This window comes from Ranitomeya variabilis, chromosome 8, assembly GCF_051348905.1.
Source record: "Ranitomeya variabilis isolate aRanVar5 chromosome 8, aRanVar5.hap1, whole genome shotgun sequence".
In the NCBI taxonomy this organism is placed as follows: domain Eukaryota; kingdom Metazoa; phylum Chordata; class Amphibia; order Anura; family Dendrobatidae; genus Ranitomeya; species Ranitomeya variabilis.
This window is the reverse complement of record NC_135239.1, coordinates 160,851,296-160,864,548: the sequence shown is the minus strand read 5'-3', so window position 1 is coordinate 160,864,548 and position 13,253 is coordinate 160,851,296. Positions and strand designations below refer to the sequence as shown.

General features: G+C 46.0%; 1 protein-coding gene across 2 annotated transcripts in view; it reads left to right on the top strand.

The window, feature by feature from the left end:
- Positions 1–13,253, top strand: part of LOC143787761 (arf-GAP with dual PH domain-containing protein 1-like) — a 57,977-nt gene that overhangs the window by 26,892 nt on the left and 17,832 nt on the right. For both annotated transcript variants that reach the window (XM_077276778.1, XM_077276779.1), the window contains 2 exons: positions 10,380–10,471; positions 12,748–12,842. In XM_077276778.1, coding sequence (XP_077132893.1) covers positions 10,380–10,471; positions 12,748–12,842 — 187 coding nt within the window. The remainder of the gene's footprint in view (positions 1–10,379; positions 10,472–12,747; positions 12,843–13,253) is intronic.

Below are 13,253 nucleotides of genomic sequence, written 5' to 3'. Positions count from 1 at the left end.
GTGGAAAGACACTAATAGGATTTTTTTGAATAAATTAGCAGCAGACTACACTACTTGGGAAAAAAAAAAAAAAAGGAACAGTATGAGGCAATGAACCACCCTCCCTGAACTGAATACAACCAACTATGGATGGCCTATGTGGCTGCACTCAGACTGGAGACTGGGCTGCACTCACACACACACACACACAGACCCTGCAGATCGCTGTGAAAACAGCGCTACAAGGCAAAAGCAAGGTGAATAGTCAGGGCCGCCATCAGGGCATGACAGCCATTACTGCTGTATGGGGCCCGGTCAGCAGCAGTACACAGAGGGGCCCGCAGATCCGGGGCCCCACTGTTGTGGTTCTACTGATCGGGCCCCATCGTGCACTAAAATACTGTGCACTGCGGCGCACATGTCGGTGCTGGGGCCCAGGAGCCGTATTGGAGCTGTGCATGGCCGTCTACCTAGTCGGCTGCACAGCTCCTGCTCGGCTGTAGCTAGAATGTATGGGCTCCCTGCAGGTCCTGACTACAGCCCATCCATTCTAGCCATGAGCGTAGGGGGGGGGGCCATTGCCCCGGGCCCTGTCACATGAAGGGGCCCACGGGGAGCCAGGGCAGAACACCGCATAGGAGCAGAGCAGTATAATGTCTGCTCCCGTCTGACAAGCTGCACGCTGGCTACTAGCACAGTGGCCGGCTGCAGTCTCCCCCCTGCAGTGAATGGTTTTGCCCCCTCTGACCTGATCATGAAGCTTTTCCTGGCTGCAGTTATCTTCACTCTGTGCACGCTGGGATTGGCTCAGGCACGCTGGGTCCTAGTGCCCACACCCTGCATTTCACTGACACTTCCTGGTCCTGCAGTGCAAACTTTATCAGTAAGTGCTGGGGATGGGACATTTTAGGTTTATTAAATTCAGGTATGTCACTGTGAGACCGTTGGGGTATTGTGGGGGCTGAAGGTGGGTGAGGGGGGACAGGGCACTGGGGGGTGAATGTGAGACCATGGGGGTGTTGTGGGGGCTGAAGGTGGGTGAGGGGGGACAGGGCCCTGAGGGGTGGATGTGAGACGATGGGGGTATTGTGGGGGAGGGGGACAGGTCACTGGGGGCTGAATATTATAATGTTATGATAGTATATGTACGGGGAGGCTGGAGATGGGGGGTAGGGGGCCTTTGATACGTACCACCTGGATATTTTATGAGTGTTAGTATAAGGAGCCCCCATACAGTAACCAAGAGCTGCATCACATTTACAGCACCACTTCCAGGTGCTGACAATCCCCGTCCCCTGCCCCCTGTCTGATACTCACCTTCTGGCGTCTTCATCTGTTTTAGGCTACGTTCACACTAGCGTTGTGCGCCGCTGCGTCGGCGACACAACGCACGCAAAAACGCGTCAAAACGCACGCAAAAACGCTGCGTTTTGCGACGCATGCGTCGGTTTTTGCCGAAAATCGGACGCAAGAAAAATGCAACTTGTTGCGTTTTCTTGGTCCGACGCTTGCGGCAAAAAAGACGCATGTGTCGCACAACGCAACAAAAAAAAACGCATGCGTCCCCCATGTTAAGTATAGGGGCGCATGACGCATGCGTCGCCGCTGCGTCGCCGACGCAAACCCGACGCACATTAGCTTAACGCTATTGTGAACGTAGCCTTAGTCTCTGCTTGGCTCCATCTCCTGCAGTTTGTGGCCTGTCCGAGGCTCCAGTGTTTCATGGAGCAGCGCAGAGGTCACTAATCAGTGTGAGTCTGTGGGAGCCTCGTTCTGGACTCTTTCTCACTCTCAGGCTATGTGCACATGGTGCGGATTGGCCGCTGCGGATCTGCAGCAGTTTTCCATCTGGTTTACAGTGCCATGTAAACTTATGGAAAACCAAATCCACAGTGCACATGGTGCGGAAACACTGCATTGTATTTTCCGTAGCATGTCAGTTCTATTTGCAGATTCCGCAGCATTTTACACCTGCTCCTGTATAGGATTCCGCAGGTGGTAAAACGCAGGTGAAATCTGCACAAAAAACACAGTAAATCCGCAGTAAATCCGCAACAAGTGCACATAGCCTCATAGTCTTACATTGAGCGCTTGTGACATAGCTTCTAACTTCTGGCCTGTCAGAAGCTGCGCTCACAAGTTTGAGCAGCGGCACTGCAGCAGTGCCACAAAATACTGAATACGCCGGAGGATGAGTAAATGTCCATCATACTGTGTATACGGGAGCTGCAGGTCCATCATACTGTGTATAAGGGAGCTGTGAGTCCATCATTTAGTGTATAAGGGAGCTGCGGGCCCATCATACTGTGTATACGGGAGCTGCGGGTCCATCATACTGTGTATACGGGAGCTGCGGGCCCATCACACTGTGTATAAGGGAGCTGCGGGCCAATCATACTGTGTATACAGGAGCTGCGGGCCCATCATACTATGTATACGGGAGCTGCGGGCCCATCATACTGTGTATACGGGAGCTGCGGGCCCATCATACTGTGTATAAGGAAGCTGTGGGCCCATCATACTGTGTATAAGGGAGCTGCGGGCCCATCATACTGTATATATGGGAGCTGCGGGCCCATCATACTACATATAAGGGAGCTGTGGGCCCATCATACTGTGTATACGGGAGCTGCGGGCCCATCATACTGTGTATAAGGAAGCTGTGGGCCCATCATACTGTGTATAAGGGAGCTGCGGGCCCATCATACTGTATATATGGGAGCTGCGGGCCCATCATACTACATATAAGGGAGCTGTGGGCCCATCATACTGTGTATAAGGAAGCTGTGGGCCCATCATACTGTGTACAGGAGAACTGTGAGGGACATCATACTGTTTGACAGGAGCTGCCGGCCCATCATACTGTGTATAGGAAACTGTGAAGGCATATTGTGCATATGGGAGCTGTTGGCCCATTACACTGTATATAGGGGAGCTCTGGGGGGCATTCTACTTTCTATAGTGGAGTTCTGTCAGCATTATACTGTGTATAGGGGAGCATTGGGCTCATTATCTATAGGGGAGCAGTGGGAACATCATACTGTGTAAATAGGGGAGAAGTGGGAACATCATACAGTGTATGGGGGAGTTATAGAATCATTATACTGTGTATAGGGGAGCTGTGGGGGCCTTATACTGTGTATAGGGAAGCTTTAAGCACACCATACTGTGTATAATGGAGCAGTACAAGGGGGAACTTAGGGGACATTATTAAATGTTAAGTGGGCACTTAAGCATCATTGTTATAGGGGCACTCGGAGTATTGTGACCATCAAAGTTGCATATTATCACAATATGGCGGTAAAATCAATGTTCGTTTTTGTATAGAGATTTATTTTCAATAACAGTAGGGTCATATTCTGAGGTTCCCCTATATTCACAATAAGTGCTCAACCGTAGCTGTAATCAGGGTTAGCTGGTTAGGGGCCCACTCAGATGTTTCGCCCCCCCCCTAAGTTGAAACCCTAGCTACGCCTCTGATTCTAGCAGTCTCAGTAGTGAATGTGCTAGAATGTATGGGCTCCTGTCAGGTCCTCTCAGCAGCCCATATATTCTAGCTGCTGCTTCACTGCTGGAAACACTAGACGCCCTGGGAACGACTGAGGTAAGTATAAAAAACATTTTTATTTTTGTTTTTTTAAATGGGTGAGGTGGGGGGAGAGTGAGACTGCAGATGATGGAGTGTGTTTAAGGGGGCACTGCGCATGATGAAATGATAGGGGGCTGCAGATGATGAAGTGTGGTTGAGGGGGCACTGTGCATGATGAAATGATAGGGGGCTGCAGATGAAGTGTGGTTGAGGGGGCACTGCGCATGATGAAATGATAGGGGGCTGCAGATGATGAAGTGTGGTTGAGGGGGCACTGCGCATGATGAAATGATAGGGGGCTGCAGATGATGAAGTGTGGTTGAGGGGGCACTGCGCATGATGAAATGATAGGGGGCTGCAGATGATGAAGTGTGGTTGAGGGGGCACTGCGAATGATGAAATGATAGGGGGCTGCAGATGATGAAGTGTGCTTGAGGGGGCACTGCGCATGATGAAATTATAGTGGGCTGCAGATGATGAAGTGTGTTTAAGGGGGCACTGCGCATGATGAAATGATAGGGGGCTGCAAATGATGAAGTGTGGTTGACGGGGCACTGCACATGATGAAATGATAGGGGGCTGCAGATGATGAAGTGTGTTTGAGGGGGTACTGCACATAATGAAATGATAGAGGGCTGCAAATGATGAAGTGGGGGTGATGGGGACTGCAGATGATGAAGTGGGGGTGATGGGGACTGCAAATGATGAATTGTGTTTGAGGGGGTACTGCACATGATGAAATGATAGGGGGCTGCAAATGATAAAGTAAGGGTGATGGGGACTGCATGCACATCAAGTGAGTGTGAGGGACGGTGGACAGCAATTGATTTGTAGGTGGGGGTGGGGAGAGCCAATGGTGTATTGAAGGTAGGGAGAGCAAATAATGAATTTTGAGGGTGGGGAAGAGCAGTTGATAATGAATAGAGGGTGGGAGAGAGAGAAGACATGACAATGAATTGAGGCAGAAGGGGCATGTAACTATAATGAATTGGAGTTAGGGTTAGAGCGGGAGGTGCATAGTGGGATCGTTGAGGATAAAGTGACTGGAAATAAATTGGGAGAAAGAGTACAGGTGCTAATTAATTTATATATTAAATGGGGAAAGTGGCTATGTATAGCTAGAAGGGGCTCAGTGGCGTATTATAATTTATATTTGGAATGGTGGGTTGCATAATAACCAATTACAGTATATATTAATGGTGGGTGAATGTCTGTATTCAGATGGGTAGTGTAGAAGAAAGGAAAAAAGTGGGGAATGTGCTCTGAAAGCGGTGCTCTAGATAACTGTGTTATTTTATGCAGAGACGAGTCCTGGCTGAAAGAAGTGATGGCGGTCTGCGCTGGATTAAAAAGAAACGCAAAGATGAAGGACTTCAGCTAGAGACATCACTGGTGAGTCAGTATGTTACCTGTACACTGACACCATACGCTATATACACTCACTGGCCACTTTATTAGGTACACCATGCTAGTAACGGGTTGGACCCCCTTTTGCCTTCAGAACTGCCTCAATTCTTCGTGGCATAGATTCAACAAGGTGCTGGAAGCATTCCTCAGAGATTTTGGTCCATATTGACATGATGGCATCACACAGTTGCCGCAGATTTGTCGGCTGCACATCCCTGATGCGAATCTCCCGTTCCACCACATCCCAAAAATTTAATGTTGTTTACGCCAAATTCTGACCCTACCATCCGAATGTCGCAGCAGAAATCGAGACTCATCAGACCAAGCAACGTTTTTCCAATCTTCTACTGTCCAATTTCGATGAGCTTGTGCAAATTGTAGCCTCAGTTTCCTGTTCTTAGCTGAAAGGAGTGGTACCCGGTGTGGTCTTCTGCTGCTGTAGCCCATCTGCCTCAAAGTTCGACGCACTGTGCGTTCAGAGATGCTCTTAGGCCTACCTTGGTTGTAACGGGTGGCGATTTGAGTCACTGTTGCCTTTCTATCAGCTCGAACCAGTCTGCCCATTCTCCTCTGACCTCTGGCATCAACAAGGCATTTCCGCCCACAGAACTGCCGCTCACTGGATTTTTTTTCTTTTTCGGACCATTCTCTGTAAACCCTAGAGATGGTTGGGCGTGAAAATCCCAGTAGATCAGCAGTTTCTGAAATATTCAGACCAGCCCTTCTGGCACCAACAACCATGCCACGTTCAAAGGCACTCAAATCACCTTTCTTCCCCATACTGATGCTCGGTTTGAACTGCAGGAGATTGTCTTGACCATATCTACATGCCTAAATGCACTGAGTTGCCGCCATGTGATTGGCTGATTAGAAATTAAGTGTTAACAAGAAGTTGGACAGGTGTACCTAATAAAGTGGCCAGTGAGTGTACTGTATACAGAGCTCCTGTGTATCATGTCACTAGTGATCCTTGTATTACCTATACACTGACACCATACACTGTATACTGTATACAGAGCTCCTGTGTATAATGTCACTGGTGATCACTATATTATCTGTACACTAAACACTATATACAGAGCTCCTGTGTATAATGTCACTAGTGATCACTGTATTACATGTACACTGACACTATATATAGAGCTCCTGTGTATAATGTCACTGGTGATCCCTGTATTACCTGTACACTGACACTATATATAGAGCTCCTGTGTATAATGGCATCGGTGACCACTGTATTACCTGTACACAGACACTGCATACTAAGTACAGATCTCCTATGTATAATAGCACTTATGGTGATAGTATTTTTTTTATTAATGATCAGTATTGTACTATTCAGTCACAATGTGGTGGTAATATGTTGTCCGGCCATGGTGTGGCGGTATTTGTTCCTTGTATGTGCTATTATTTGGTCACTATTTGGTGGTAATATGTGGTCTGGTCATGGTGTGGTGAAAATTTATTCCTTGTACGTGCTATTATTCGGTCACCGTGTGGTGGTAATATGTGGTCTGGTCATGTTGTGTTGGTATTTGTTCCTTGTATGTAGTTGGTCACCATGTGGTGGTAATATGTGGTCTGTACATGCTGCTTTGGTATTTGTCCCTTGTATGCGATATTGTTCAGTCACTGTGGTGGTAATATGTGGTCTGCACATGGTGTGGCAGTATTTATTCCTTGTAGATAGTATTATAGGTCACTATGTGGTGATAATGTGGTGTCTGGTCATGGTGTTGTGTTATTTGTCCCTTGTATGTGGAATTATTGGTCATTTGAAAAATTGAAAAATAAATAAAAATATACCTAAATTGTATTGCATATTTTAACAAATGTTTAATAAGTTAGAGTAGAGTAGGGCCCGGCCAAAAGAGTCTACCTTGTCATCGTGGCAGATTAAAAAACCTTTTGGCCAAAACAAAATCTGCTGGCTATGTGTGTGATCTGGTGATGGGAACTGTTAATGTGTGATTGGTGAGAAGTGGAGTTTTTCCAAGAGTCAGCGGTGGTGCTGTAGACAGTTCGAGGGTTGGAGGCGGGGCTGAGGTGGAGCCTGGGCGGAGTCTTAAGGGGGCCCTGAAAATGTTGCCAGTACGGGGCCCCGAAATTTCTAGTGGCAGCCCTGTGAATAGTAGGTGAACACAGCGGTTGCTAAATTAGCCTTTGGAAAGCACAAAGAAGCAAATCGCTATCTCTAAACTGTCCCTCAGTCAGCAAACAGCGTCCTGTCACTAACTGAATTCACAGCAGAGTGATCGCAAAATGGCGCCAGCGACTTTTAAACTGCATCATGACATCATTACACCAGCCAATCACAGCCTTGCCAGTAGTTTCATGCCCTCCATGCTAAACAGGATGTGCCCACACTTGGAATCAATCTCATTGGCTGAATTTCTGCTTTTTGAATCTTAGAACTTCCGATTCCGGTATCCGATACGCGGCAAGTATCGGAATCCCGGTATCGGAATTCCGATACCGCAAGTATCGGCCGATACCCGATACTTGCGGTATCGGAATGCTCAACACTAATTGCGGCATGATGTTCAGCTTTTGAGGATTTTTTGGTCTACTTCTCTTTGTCAGGCAGGTCCTATTTAAGTGATTTTTTTTTTATTGAGAACTGGTATGGCAGTAATCAGGCCTGGGTGTGGCTGGGGAATTTGAACTCAGCTTCACAAATACTGCATGTGATAAACCACAGTTAATTTGTGTTCTAAGGAGGGGGGCAATTACTTTTTCATACAGAGTCCTGTAGGTTTGGATTTATTTTTTCCTTAAATAATAAAGACCTTCATTTAAAAACTGCATTTTGTGTTTACTTGTCTTATCTTTGTCTAATATTTAAATTTGTTTGTTGAGCTGAAACATTTAAGTGTGACAAACAATCAAAATAATAGGAAATCAGGAAGGGGCAAACACAAACACAGAAAAAACACAGCTGTAGTAGCATTGCCATACCATCTTCCTATGTGGATGCTCTTGTAAATGTATGTGAATATTTGGCTGAATGTTGATCTAGTTTAACCATAACATAAAATTAGGAAGTATTTACAATTGTGCTCAAAAGTTTACATACCCCGGCAGAATTTTAGCTTCTTCGCCTTTTTTCAGAGAATATGAACGATAACACCATAACTTTTTCTCCACTCATGGTTAGTGGTTGGGTGAAGCCATTTATTGTCAAACTACTGTGTTTTCTCTTTTTAAATCATAATGACAACCCAAAACATCCAAATGACCCTGATCAAAAGTTTACATACCCCATTTCTTAATACCGTGTATTGCCCCCTCTAACATCAATGACAGCTTGAAGTCTTTTGTGGTAGTTGTGGATGAGGTTCTTTATTTTCTCAGATGGTAAAGCTGCCCACTCTTGGCAAAAAGCCTCCAGTTCCTGTAAATTCCTGCGCTGTCTAGCATGAACTGCGTGCTTGAGATCTCCCCATAGTGGCTCAATGATATTGAGGTCAGGAGACTGAGCTATCATTGATATCAGAATGTATGGGCCCTTGTCAGGTATCTATTAGTGAGGACATCAGAATGTATGGGCTCCTGGTGGTATATATTAGTAAGGACATCAGAATGTATGGGCTTCTGTAAGGTATATACTAGTAAGGACATCAGAATGTATGGGTTCCTGGTGGTATATATTAGTGAGGACATCAGAATGTATGGGCTCCTGGTGGTATATATTAGTGAGGACATCAGAATGTATGGGCTCCTGGTGGTATATATTAGTAAGGACAGACATCAGAATGTATGGGCTCCTGTAAGGTATATACTAGTAAGGACATCAGAATGTATGGGTTCCTGGCGGTATATATTAGTGAGGACATCAGAATGTATGGGCTCCTGGTGGTATATATTAGTGAGGACATCAGAATGTATGGGCTCCTGGTGGTATATATTAATAAGGACATCAGAATGTATGGGTTCCTGGTGGTATATATTAGTGAGGACATCAGAATGTATGGGCTCCTGGCGGTATATATTAGTGAGGACATCAGCTTAAGCAGGGGGGACTGCAGGTCTGGCACTGCAGGATTTGAGTCCCTTGCGGTGTAGGGTGTTACTGATGGTAGCCTTTCTTTTGGTGGTCCCATCTCTGCAAGTCATTCACTAGGTCCCCCATGTGGTTCTGGGATTTTTGCTCACCGTTCTTGTGATCATTTTGACCCAACGGGGTGAGATCTTGCGTGGAACCCCAGATCGAGGAAGACTATCAGTGGTCTTGTATGTCTTCCATTTTCTTATTATTGCTCCCACAGATGATTTCATCACACCAAGCTGCTTGCCTATTGCAGATTCAGTCTTCCCAGCCTGGTGCAGGGCTACAATTTTGTTTCTGGTGTCCTTCGACAGCTCTTTGGTCTTCACCATAGTGGAGTTTGGAGTGTGACTGTTTGAGGTTGTGGACAGGTGTCTTTTATAATAATAACAAGTTCAAACAGGTGTCATTGCTACGGGTAATGAGTGGAGGACAGAGGAGCCTCTTAAAGAAGAAATTACAGGTCTGTGAGAGCCAGAAATCTCGCATGTTTTTAGGAGACCAAATACGTATTTTCCACCAAAATTTGCTAAATAAATCTTGCCATATCAGACAAGGTGATTTTCTGGATTTGTTTTCTCATTTTGACTCTTATAGTTGTGGACTATGGAGAATTACAGGTCTCTCTCATCTTTATAAGTGGGAGAACTTGCACAATTGGTGGCTGACTAAATACTTTTTTCCCACTGTATATGGGGACAGATTGATCTACTAGTGATCATTCTTCGTCAACCTGTGTTAAGAGGCTGGAAAACTAGAGCTGAGAGTCTTTAGTATTGTCGATTGCATTTGTTTAACGGTATGAACTCAGCGCATGTAAATGCAACCTAAATGTTTGCGTGTGATGGTGCAATATGATAGCATTTAGGATCCATAAACTTTTGTCCAGGATCCCACTGTCTAAAATCAGCCCTGACTACTACTGAACTATTTATTGCCATGAAACATGACAAACCCTATTTAGGATTTTAAATGAAACTTTTTTGTTGTGGGTCAAATTGCTGAACGAGCGAACAATCTCTATTTGCATTAAACTATTTTCAAAAGTGGAACGAGACTTTTTTTGCTTACCTAAACGATTTCATGTAGAATGAACGAGAATTTCTAGACACATCGTTCAGGAGCTCAACCCATTCACATTACCCAATTATCGTGAACGATGGGTCGTGATTGTTAGAATCTGCAGGATTACCGGCCTGCGGAAATGCAGCTTCAGACTTGTTGCACCACTCACCTGCACTATCAGCTCCACTATACCTGTAGATAACATTTTCTCTTACATAACAATATGCTTAGTTCCTCATTCATATTTCCTTGTTTAATTTTAACTGTTTTTATTCTTTTTTGAACTCTTAGTTTCTTGACCGGCATGGCAATGATGCAGCTAAAGCTAAATATGAGGCTCATGTTCCCATCTATTACTACAGACCCACACATACCGACTGCCAGTAAGTACACTTATCAGGATTGCTCTGCAACTTCTTATTTTTTCCCAGTTTATTTATCTGGTTGCAACAAAAATAGTTGCTATGATCAATGTGGGTGTTTGTGTGTTTTTTAACTATTTTTTTAAGTCACGTTATATGAGCTCTTAATTAGATTTGCAGATTTGGTGATCAGATAATTAAATGATACTTCCACACTAATTAAATAATAGTTCATCAGTGAGAAGTTCATTTGCTCTTTACTTTTAAATTTTTAGATACGTTGTGTGACAGGGTCACTGGCGCAGTATTGAGGGGAGTTATGTGTCCCAAAGGTTGTTATCCTGCGTGATGTGAAACTCATGCGTTTCCCTCCAGCATGATATGTGCTGAGTGTAAATTGGTCGTTTCCAGGGTCTGGGTTTCAGTGATTAGATAAGAGATGTGTGGGACACCTACTCAACATATCTCCACCTCAAGGGGTGCGGTTGGACAGAGTTAAATGTCCAGCCACTGTTTTTTTTGGCTGTCTGTGCTGTTTGGAGGAAGGAAGCCTCCAGGCTGAAGCTCCAGAAAGAGCTGTTGTGTATTTGTCCCACAAGGCGGGAGTTATACTAGCAAGGACTTTGTATGGACTTTTTATTTTCATTTGTGCCATAAAGGCTATTTTTTTTTACTATTTTGGGCTTTATGGTTTATGAAGAATAAACCACCCAGAGACTTTAACCTGAAGTGTTCCTGTGTCACCTTTCGGTAAGCAGCTAAGTGAGCCGATCTTCCACAGTTGCTATGATGAGAACAGTCAAATATTAGGCCTACATAGCATATTTGGCTTTTCTGACAGTAAAGAAAACCTTTCAGAGTGATTTTGTAATGTAAAGTAACAACGTGTTTGTGATGGGCCTGCTAGTATAGATTAAATGGATATCTTTAGTGAAGAAATCCCCTTTGTGGTCCTTTTTTAATCAGCATTTTAACTTTTCTTCTATATAGCTTTCGGTGCACAGGGGCAGGACTGTACCCTGGATCTTCTCCTCCCGGTCCGTGATTCCCCGGCCCTTCTGCCTGCCTCCATTCAGTGATTCCCTGGCCCCTCCGCCTGCCTCCGGTCTGTGTTTCCCAGGCCCCTCCGTCTGCCTCCATTCAGTGATTCCCTGGCCCCTCCGCCTGCCTCCGGTCTGTGTTTCCCCGGCCCCTCCGCCTGCCTCCATTCAGTGATTCCCTGGCCCCTCCGCCTGCCTCTAGTCTGTGTTTCCCCGGCCCCTCCGCCTGCCTCCATTCAGTGATTCCCTGGCCCCTCCGCCTGCCTCCGGTCTGTGTTTCCCCGGCCCCTCCGCCTGCCTCCATTCAGTGATTCCCTGGCCCCTCCGCCTGCCTCCGGTCTGTGTTTCCCAGGCCCCTCCGTCTGCCTCCATTCACTGATTCCCTGGCCCCTCCGCCTGCCTCCGGTCTGTGTTTCCCCGGCCCCTCTGCCTGCCTCCATTCAGTGATTCCCTGGCCCCTCCGCCTGCCTCCGGTCTGTGTTTCCCCGGCCCCTCTGCTAGCCAGGCGGAGGGACTGGGGAATCACAGACTGGTGGCAGGCAGAGGCACCAGGGAATCGCATACCGGGAGGAGGCAGAGGGACCGGGAATCACATACCGGTGGCAGGCAGAGGGATTGTGGAATCACAGACTAGAGCATGCAGAGGGCTCGGGGAATAACAGACAGGGAGGAGAAGACCCAGTGTACAGTCCGATCCCTGTGCACAGACGGCTAATTAGCAGGATTCCGATTTGAATACAAGGCAGATGTGTAGTACCCTGCGGCAGCCACTTCAAGTAGACTGCCAGCTCCGCAAGTGAGTACTTCCTGCCAGTGTCCGCCAGCACTGATAACAGCTGATTGGCAGGGGTGCCGAGTGCCGGACCCCGGCTGATCAGACATTGATGCTCTATCCCGAGGATAGGGCATCAATATAAAAGTAGTGGACAACCTCTTTAATGTCACTGGTGTTATTTTTTTTCGGAGCTAATATTTCCCACCTGAGATACAAGAAAGCGGAATGTCCTGCTCAGACGCCTCCATGTTTGTTGATCCAACTGTGTTCATTTTTTGTATAACATTCCGAAATCTGAATGTGCGTGTTGTGATTGAACATTCCTTGTTTGCTTTGTGTGATTCCTATCAGTTCTGCTGGTTGTAGACACTCACCAAACAGTGAATAACATGCACTTACTTCCCTGTGCTTCTCACACTATGGCGCATTCTTCCCCTGCCTAGTTAACTCTATAAGTTCTTTTTATTCCCCATTGCTTGCAGTGTCTTACGAGAACAGTGGATCCGCGCTAAATATGAGCGCAAACAGTTTATGAAAAATGAAGGTGCTGATGGTTCCTCTGACAGCAAGGAGACAGGTGAGCATTTATTTTGGACTACGGCATATTAGGACCAATATTTATTTACATTTCAAGATATAGATGAAATACATTTTCCCACAGTTAAAGTCCACCTATCATTCCAGGTTATTTTTTTCAAGTGGCCATATGTATGTACAGTATGTGAAGAATACCACCAGTGATAGTCATTTTACGCCGTGTGCCTGGAATCTTTTTCTGTCCCTTTTTCCTGGCCTTGGCTCCAGTTTCGGTGTAGACTAGAAACTATGATATCGCCCATGCAGAGCACACACAGAGGAAATCCTGCTGCTCTGTCTCTTTGTAGCGCACCATCAACATCATGGTCTTCGCAGTCTTGTATATTACATAAAACGTCCAGGTTGTCTAACCATTAAAGGCATTAGTTTGAAAAAACAAACAAACAGATTT